Source organism: Thamnophis elegans, chromosome 1, assembly GCF_009769535.1.
Source record: "Thamnophis elegans isolate rThaEle1 chromosome 1, rThaEle1.pri, whole genome shotgun sequence".
Classification (NCBI taxonomy): domain Eukaryota; kingdom Metazoa; phylum Chordata; class Lepidosauria; order Squamata; family Colubridae; genus Thamnophis; species Thamnophis elegans.
Genome location: NC_045541.1, coordinates 106299735 through 106308888, shown reverse-complemented (window position 1 = coordinate 106308888; position 9154 = coordinate 106299735). Strand labels below are relative to the sequence as shown.

At 47.8% G+C, this 9154-nt stretch overlaps 1 protein-coding gene across 1 annotated transcript in view; it reads left to right on the top strand.

The window, feature by feature from the left end:
- The first annotated feature begins 4280 nt into the window (after positions 1–4280).
- The window catches only part of ALX4 (ALX homeobox 4), a 69604-nt gene continuing 64730 nt past the window's right edge, over positions 4281–9154 (top strand). Inside the window, exons 1-2 of the mRNA XM_032229840.1 lie at positions 4281–4586; positions 4647–4758. Coding sequence (XP_032085731.1) covers positions 4281–4586; positions 4647–4758 — 418 coding nt within the window. The remainder of the gene's footprint in view (positions 4587–4646; positions 4759–9154) is intronic.

Sequence of the window (9154 nt, the reverse complement as noted above, 5' to 3'; positions counted from 1 at the left end):
TGCACAGGGGCGCCCTAATTCCTGCGCTATCACTTCGGCTTAAGGAGACTTAACAAGCGCACTGAGGACCTCGCCTTTTCACACAAACATCCCCACCCCACCCCATTTTTGGTAATGATCGCAGAGGTGAGAATTGTGCCACTGGAAAGGGATAGATTTTCTTCTAATTTCTTTGAACCTCTGAATGGTTTTCCCGCAGAGGACCGAACTATCCTGAATCTGATTAAGAACCTACTGCGGGTGGGGGGGGGGTGTTGTTTTGTTTTTAAAGAAATCGGGCTCTTTTTGTTTCCGATCAAGCAGTGCATCCTGAAGATCAATTGCGTAGAAGTTCCATCCTCGGAGAACTAGTGAAGCATAGTAGACGGACGAGTCCCAGTTAAAATGCACAAATCCCGACACAGCTGCTCCCCATAAACTCAGGCCCCGCTCTTCCAAGGGTGCCTGCTAGGCAGCTCTTCTTGCTGGCCTATTTGAACAATGGTAGCTCTTTCGAAATTGCTTTTTAATGTTTAATTTTTAAAGAGTAACCTGACCATGCAATATTTTTTTTAAAAAAAAATCTAAACGAGAAGCCTGTACTTCCAATTACGTTATTTCATTCCAGTGTCATTTCCTGAAATCTTAATGTGCCACCTTAAAAAAAAAATCCTTGCTCATTAGATTTAAAGCAGTCAAAAGGAAGTATTGGTGGCCAATTAACTTTTTAAAAAAAATAAAGAAAAGGCATTACAAATGAGGAGGAAGAGGTTTTACTTATTATTTGGAAGAAGTAAAATGACTGCTTGTATGTTCTGGGAGATACAGGAAAATGAAAATAGGTCATTCTTACAATCAACATCCTGCCGAGGATGTTAGCTCATTTGGGTCTCATCACAAGAGCCTTAATGTTATCCTCCAGCCCAATCTATCTCCCCTTTGCTTTCATTCTCTTACGTTCCAATCATGTAAACCGGTTTAGGGCAGATGAAGACCCTTCACATTTTAGACAGAAACCAGTAAATTCGAGTGTAACAGCCGTGACATTCACTAGAATGTCTTCTTTCTCCAAAGAGGACGTTCATTTGCCAGGCACTCCTACCTCCGCTGGATTTCTTAGGCAAACCCCGTTGCTCTGGCAAAAAGCCACAGTAAGGGAACAGGCCTCCCCCCCCCCCTCGGACTACGGAACCCATAGCGAGGCGTGCTGTGCCACTTCATTTGCTTGCGCTGTTCAAGGGCTCGGGTTCCCACCCTCCCCAGATCCTGAATATAATGCTTATCGACTCAAAACACTATCCTTAAAAATCTTAAGACAAATGTATTTATCAATGCATTTTTAAGTGTATAAATATGAACTTCGCCACTTACGGATGTTCTTGTCCCCTTAAATAAGCTCAAGTCTGACTTTGGTATTTGAGATAAGGAAAAATTTGGTATTATTAAGGATTCCCTCACTTTCTTACTGTTCTTTCTTAGATATCTTTTCCCCCTTCCGCTGCAGGAAAAAATAAAAGATGGAAACTAAAGTCCCATTTAAACAAAGCAAAACCAATTGTTCGGTTAATCGAAAGTTTCGCAGTTTTCAGCGAAACTCACAAGCTGCTCCTTCTAGTTGGGCTGTACCTAAGAGAGCTTAAACTCCCGCCTTAAAAAAGTGTATCGGAAGTCAAGAGATTTTGAAATCCGCTGAAAAAGCTAGCCGGCCCGAATCTGCCCTCTTCCAAGTCTACCGCAGCTGCGGAAGTCCCGCTGCTTCCGAAAAGAAAGAAAAAGAATTGAAGCGACTCCCACCTCCAGCCAGACCGACCCCGCCACAATCCAGCCCAATTCAAGATCGCCCAACTTGCCTTTTCTCTGAGGATTTCCCCACGGCCTGTGCAGAAGCTGTTTTTAGAAAGGCTCGAACGCACCATGGAGCTGATTTGGTTTTTATTAAGTCATACGAGAGAGGGTGAGCGAGAGGGGGGGGAGAGGGGAGGCCCCAAAAACGAGGAAAGAATTAAGCAGGTAATAAAGAGACGAAAGCAAGAAAAGCCGCTGAAAGCTTTCTTGGATCAGAAACCGGGCCAAAACTCTGCCCAAGAAGGACTTTGGGGCTGTTTGAAACCTCTTCCCTTAAACATTTGGGGGCTGCTCCTTAGACCCCGACGGGTCTTAAACCAAGAAATAGCGATTCCACTTGCTGAGGTCCCAGAAAGAAAACGTCTCCCTAAGAAGGGAAGGGAGGGGTAGTAAATTGGATTACAGGTGCATCCCTCCCGTGTTGCTTGTCCAACACTGCCTGTTTATTAAGGCCCACCATAAGAGATCTTTCCCGTGCCCCAATCCGAATCATCAAACTGACCAGGACACGGATCTGGAGATCCATCCAACCCCTCTGATGAAACAAGTAATCTACTCAGTTCAAGTGGATAACACGAACGTGTTGTTTCACAGCCAGACACAGATGTTCAGACAGGTGCTTAGCTGGAAGGCGAAACAAGTCAGTGAGTTCTTGCTAAGATCTGTCACCAGAGATCACCAAGAGCTCCGTCGGTTCAAGTGCATTGCGACCCGTTCCGCGCCATTTGGTACAATTCCGTTTCGAGCCTAGGCGCTATTGTCCGGTTCTCTTAAGATCCCAAATCGGGTTAAATTCCCGAAGCTTCCGAAAAATTTGGTTCCCTTCGGTCAGCCTCGACAGATGGGTTTGAATCAACTATGCGATCCCCGCTTCTCTCCCAGAGCAGGGCTCGCCACACTTTTGCCACCTGGATCATACTTTTTATTTTTTTCACCTCCTTTCCGAGGCTCGGCTCGAGCTCTACCTCCACCCTCGTTTTTAAATAACCGGGCTCGTTTTTTAAAAAACGACCTTGGAGTAGATGGAGCTCCCTCCCTGGTGAGGTGAAATAAGTGTAGCAAAGGCCGCGCGAAGAGAAAGGGTTAAGGGTGCTTTTGACCGAGAAGTCGCGGATCCAGTTTGCGTAATATCTTTATTACTGAAAACTTCAAGGTAGAGAGAGAAAGAGAGAGAGAGAGAGAGAGACGGAATGGAAACCAGATGTCGGAATGGAAAAAGAGAGATTACAGATGGAGAGAATGGAGCGTAAAGGGGCAGCAGGAGTTAAAGTGGGGGGGGAGTCGCGATATATATATATTTATCCCCTGGATCTATTTCGGAGGCCTGGAGAAGTGGGTCTCCCCCAAAACGTAAAGCTCCAAAGCACCTTGGAAAGCGGCGAGGGAAATCCCTTTCCGGCATCCAAACATTTGCTAAAGGAAAACCACTAACGGGAAATATTTGCCTATTTGGATTGATGGAAGGGGAAAGCAGGGAAGACACCTCCGCCTTTAAATTCTATAAATTGTGCCCCTTTATTAACTAAAATTCGATCCAGGCGGACAATCAACCGATGAAGCTTTCTTCTTTTCTCTTGAAAGCCCCTCCAGTTGAATGTATACCTGTTCCCCGACTGTTCTCCACATGCCATCCCAACCAGAGTTGGGAAAGAGAGCGATTAAAGCCAGTAAGTCGATAGGCTGACTAAGAAAACTGGCCAAATGACCCCCAACGTTGACCGTCATTCTTCCCGGTCAGCAAACTCAAAAGAGCTGCCGGGCTACAGCTCAGAAGAAGGGAGGAAAGAGGGATGAGGAATCGACCCAGGAATGCCCGGAGGGACGTCTCGGAGTCGGCCGGCTCTTCCGCCCCGCGCAATATCTAAGCCGGCAGCCCCAATTGCATCACCGCCATGTGGCCTCCTGGCTTCTATATTGTATTGCTTTCTAATGGTTATTTGAAAACAAACAAATAACGCAAAAGCAACAAACAAGAAAGCCTGCCCTTTTTTTTTCTTCCCCGGCTTCCCCTTCCCGCCTGCCGTTCTTTGCATGGCTGGATTGGGCAGCGCCGGCCGAGAGAGCCGATTTCTTGGCTCGGGGGCCCGAGGGGAGGAGAAGGAGAAGGAGGAAAACCTGGGGAAGGAGAGAAGAGGGGCTGAAGGAAGAGTTCCTTCGGAAGAATCCCTCCTTCTCTCTCTCCTCCCTCCCCTCTTGGTGAGCCCCTTTCCCCTTTTACTGGGGGTCGAGGGGGTGGGTGGGGTGGGACGGATCTGCTCAGCTCCGGAGAACATCTGACTCTGCTTAGTGCTGGCTAGCCCAGCCGTCTGTGTGCGGGTGTGTGGCTGCGTGTGTCGGTGAGTGTGTATGTGTGCATGAGCGTGCGGGGGGGGGGGAGGAAGGGTGGGGGGGAAGCCAGAGAAAGGCTCGCTGGCGTTGCATGAGGACACTGCTGCCGGGGCCTTTTAATTTTAGGCATGAATGCTGAGAGTTGCGTGTCGTTCTGCGATCCGTCGGCTGCTACCATGGATTCCTTCTACAACGCCGCCTCGCAAGGCAGCGTCGACGGCTCCTCGCCTTTTAGGGTATTTCCCGGCAGCAGCGACAAATTCAGCTCTGCTTTCCTGGCCAGCAAAGGACAAAGCTTTGGAGACAGCGGCGGGGGCGGCGGTGGTAGCAGCGGCAGCAGCAACAACAGCCCCAAGCGCCGGAGTCGCTACAGCCAGCCGGAATGTCCGTCTCTGGACGGCAGCGGCGCGCAGCAGCCACAAGCGCTCCCGACCGCCGCCGCCGCCTCTTCCACCACCAACACCGCCGCCGCCTTTAACAAGTACCACTTGCAGCCACCGCCGCCGCTCTACGGGCAGCGCGGCTCTTGCAAAAGCCCCCCGAGCGGCAACCTCAAGCTGCAGGACACCAGCGGCCACAACGGAGCCCTGCAGCTTTCTTGCTTCGGTGAGTCCCCCGTTCGGTCGGGGCTGGTGGGGCAAGAGGTCCTTGGGGAAGCAGCCCTGGCGGGTTGCTTATAACGGCCTCCTTGGGCATGGCCCTCCGGGGCTGGGAATTCCTGGTGCGCCTCTGTTCGGTGTATCCGTCCAGTTCTCGAGGTCTTAAAGCTGGGCGCGGGTATATCCCCTTTCTCTTCTTCCTTTGCAAAGCAGAGCGGTGGCAATTCAGGGCTTCCTTCTGTATCCATATGCTGAAGTGGAAGTCCATGGGCTCCGCGATGGGAAGCAACGGAGGCGATCGGCCGCTTAGGAAGGAAAGGGCATCGCCAAACTTCAGCCTCCGAAAGGAGAAGTGTGCCGCCCACTGTCTGATTGCGCGTGGGAGAAGGAGACTTGCAAATGGCCTCTCAAGGATTCTCACGCTGTTAATCTGAACATCCCGTTCTGGGATTAACAGTCCACTACTATCAACTTGATAGTTTTGCCGGTGATTTAAAACAAAACTAAAATATGATTAATATATTACTTTTATAACTTAGCAGTTTCTTTAGTCACTGAAGAAGCATGACTTAGAAGCAATTTCCTGGAATTGGGAAAGAATTTATTTCAAAATTACGTATTCTCTTTCAGAAAGAAAAAAAACAGTGAAAATCTGGAGGGAAGTTGGAGGCAGAAAAGACCATTTATTTGCGTAGTTGCTTTCTAATCTCGTGGCAAAGGTTGATTCCTAATTCTGTTTTTGCTCCCTTTCTCCTGCCCTGCCCAAATGCCTCGGAAGAGCACAGTAATCACATATTTAGCATCCCCCCCAAAAAGCTCTCCCCCTTTCCAGATAGACAGCTCGAGTCTTCGGCCTTGAACTTCTGAGAACCACCCGCTAACACGTTTTGTTAGTCTCATTTAATTAGGCCCATGGAATTCATGGATAGCTTATCCCGCATTCGTTCTCATTATGCGTTACAGAAGTGGTTAAAATGGAAAGCAAGTGTTTGCTTAGGCGGTTCTTCTGGGAGAATATATTAGCGATAAGGAAAGTGAAAATAGAATTATCTCTCTCTATCTTTCCTCCGCCAGCTCCCTCCCTCCTTATAAAAACATCCTTTAATGTGGCCCCAACTGTCTTGTCTTTTCAGTCCTGAAAAACGCCTCTGCTTGGACACGAAAAACAAACCAGCTTTTTAAAGTTAGTGATTAGCGATCTAAAATATAAAGATATATATAAAAGTAGTCCTAAATATACATTTCGAAGCCACATCCTATTTTCCAGAAAATTATTTAGAACTTGGAAGCTCTCTTTATTGCCAGAGATGTGCTTTCATTCCTCCCCATCCATCTCCTCCTCCGTCTAACCACTATCTTCTTAAAATGTGCTGATCACTTTAATGTCCCCGTTATTCAAATCGATCAAATCTGGTTGGGCTACGACCAATACAAAAAGGAATAGCTGGAGTTGCACTTATTTCAGCATCCTGCAAGCTACTGCCGACGAGCTTTTATCCTGTACTTATGTTGTAACACTCCCCACCACCACCAAAAACTTTAGCAGCTCTTGACTTTCAAGGGGAATCGGAAGCTCGTATCTTTCGGCATCTTTGTCTTTGCACCGGGATCGCCTTTCCCTGTTGCGTTTCTTAGTGAGTTTACTTCTGGAGGAGAGGTGGGGGAATCCACCGCTGCCTTTCTCTACCCCACTGTTCCGCTTCCACAATCAGCCGTTTCGATCTATTTAAAAAGATTGGAAATCTGGTTGTGTTTGGACCTAGAGAAAAAAACGATGGAGGTTGAGGTTATGCTAATAAGCCATCCATCACCGGAAGAGCAAAGAGATCCTCCTGTCTACCTTGTTTTCTGGCTTCACTCACTGTTAGATAATTAGCCAGGTCCCATAGTCCAACATAATTTTACTGAATTTCCCCTTCTCTATAGGAGCAGGAAAGTCAGTTATTCAATTGCCTCCCAACTAGGTGCCCAAGATAGATTAGGGACTAGGGGTTCGCAAATAAACTGATCAATTTTACAACTACAGAAAATTTAGTCCATGTTGTCTGGGAGCCTTTTTCTCTATAGTGCTTTTTTCAGAAATGCGTTGACAAAGGACAAGCATATATTTTCTTTCTGTCCATCTCCAACATGACAAGATCTCGAGAAGGAGCTCCCATCCGTTTCACGCACCTTTGCTCACACAATCGCATTGGCCATGTTTGCTTATTGACCAATTTGCAGTCCAGTTCATGTGACCAATCTCCAGGGGAATGGAGTTGGCGCTTCACTAAAATCAAGCTAGGAAGATGGGAAATGCAGGCCCTGGAGCCAAAGTGGTTTCAATCACTGATTTGTCTGTATGATGTCTTCTTTCTTTCCTTTCTAGGGCAAATGAGCGGCAAGTAGGTTTCTTCCCCAGGTGAGCACTTCAAATATAAATAGAAAGGTAGAAGTAGAAAAGCGAGGCTAAACTGAAATGTCTTGGGGTAGAACCGCTCGAAGAGGGGAGCCCCAGCACCTACATAACGACCCCTTTTTTATGTCAAGGGAGAATAAATAAGTGATCCGGATTCCGATCGACCTTTTTTTAAAAAAAAATGTCATCCTAACCAATGGAGCGTTTCAGGGTGAGTCCAAAGGGATCCTTTTCAAGTTGAGAGAGATGGGACAGCATAGTGAGCTTTACGCGCGCTCATTTTCCAGCGGGCAATTCGGCGAAAGGCAAAGCCGGGCAGAGCCCATGAATAGCCTCGGTAAAGGTCGGCAATAGCCAAATATTCACCTGCACCAGAAGATGTCTATTACCCGCCACTTTTCCCTTTGTGTTTCGGGATGATGATTTGGGCAAACAAGGAGGGGAAGGAGAGCCTCTCAGAAGGAAATATCCCCGACACCTGGCTTGGATCTGTTCTGAATAACCATTTGCGCGGTTGGACGCCTCTAATAGCTGTGCGCCGCGAAATCAGCTGATTGTAGTCCTTGTGTCTGAATCTTTAAACCAGATGCTTGGGGTCCGTGATTGCTACCATTTGATGGAGACGAGAATGGCCACTGAAAACCAGGGATTTCTTCCTCGACTCAATTGTGTTAACATCAAGGAAGGCGTAATCTCCCTAGTAGGAGTCCCTACTCATATTTAGAGGAAATCAACAAGGATATCGTGCTAACTTAATTTCCAAATTAATTAACGTTAATGTTGGTTATTATTTGGTCTATTTTCACTATAAAATAAAGCCCGAAAGATAACCGATCACCGTCCCTTGAGAGAAAAATCCCGATCACTTTCCCTGTGATCTTCGCCTTTGGGACCCGTTAAATGAGGGTGGTCATAGCGTTAAGGACGGCGATCGATTAAATGTTTAGCAGAATTTCCAACCACCTTTCATTCAGAGGCGTATTTTCAAAGCAGCGCTTCGCAGTGTTGTGTGTGATGTGGCTTGAGGGACAAGGCAACTTAATAAGAAACACATGGATTTGTGGGGGTAATGAATCACAATAATAAGGAATATTGATGAAAGAATAGTTGCCGGTTAGCATGAAGGGGAGGTTGGGGAGCCGAGGGCTGCCGATTATGGGCGCATGAAATAAACCGTACTTCCCACCAGAGATAAACCGGCCTCGACGAGTCTCCAACGTTGGAAATGAGACTGAATTCAAACCGGAGTAAAGTGTTTGCTTGGTGGGGGGAAGCAAGAAAAAGCGGGATAAGGTTTTCGCACGTTCAAAAAAGCTAAATTGACGTCCTCACACGGGCCGTTTCATCGGTCCTGAGATAGGAGCTGAAAAGCGAACGGTGTTCCCGTCTGGCGTCTAATACAGCTTTCTCAAGTGAAAGCGAACGTTTTTGCCCCCGGATCGAGAGACAGTAATGACGGACCCACCGAAACGGTTTATGATGTGTAAGGTCCTGACAAGGACCATAGACGACAAGAAACTCGAACGGGGACGCGAACTCTCCGGGAGGCCGGCCGTTTCCCTAGGCGGCAAGATTTGGGGGAGAGGAACAGGACGGAGAAAGACGCCTTCAAGGCGTGGGGAAATGCGGCCCTTACAACGAAGGAAAAGCAAGCGGGGCTTCTCGGTCACTTTCTTTAGCTCTCGCGACGGTTCCTGTTGAATCGCAAATACCCTTCGCGGCCTGCGACGCTCGGTACGGACGGCAAGCCCTTGTTTTCCATAGGTTTGGTTCGGCATTCGGGGTAGATCTTCATCCGGTCCGGGCCCTGCCGGCCAAGGCCTGTTAACATTTCACCTTAAAACCATAGGGTGTCATAGAAATTTTCCCTCAGGAATCTGTTCCCGCCTTTTTCGTCAAGCGCTGCGGCCTAGCCCGTGTCTTGGCCTCCCCCAACTTAGCCCGCCGTCTTGACTCCACGAGGAATCGAAATAGGTATCCTCAAGGATAAACCTTTCTGATATCC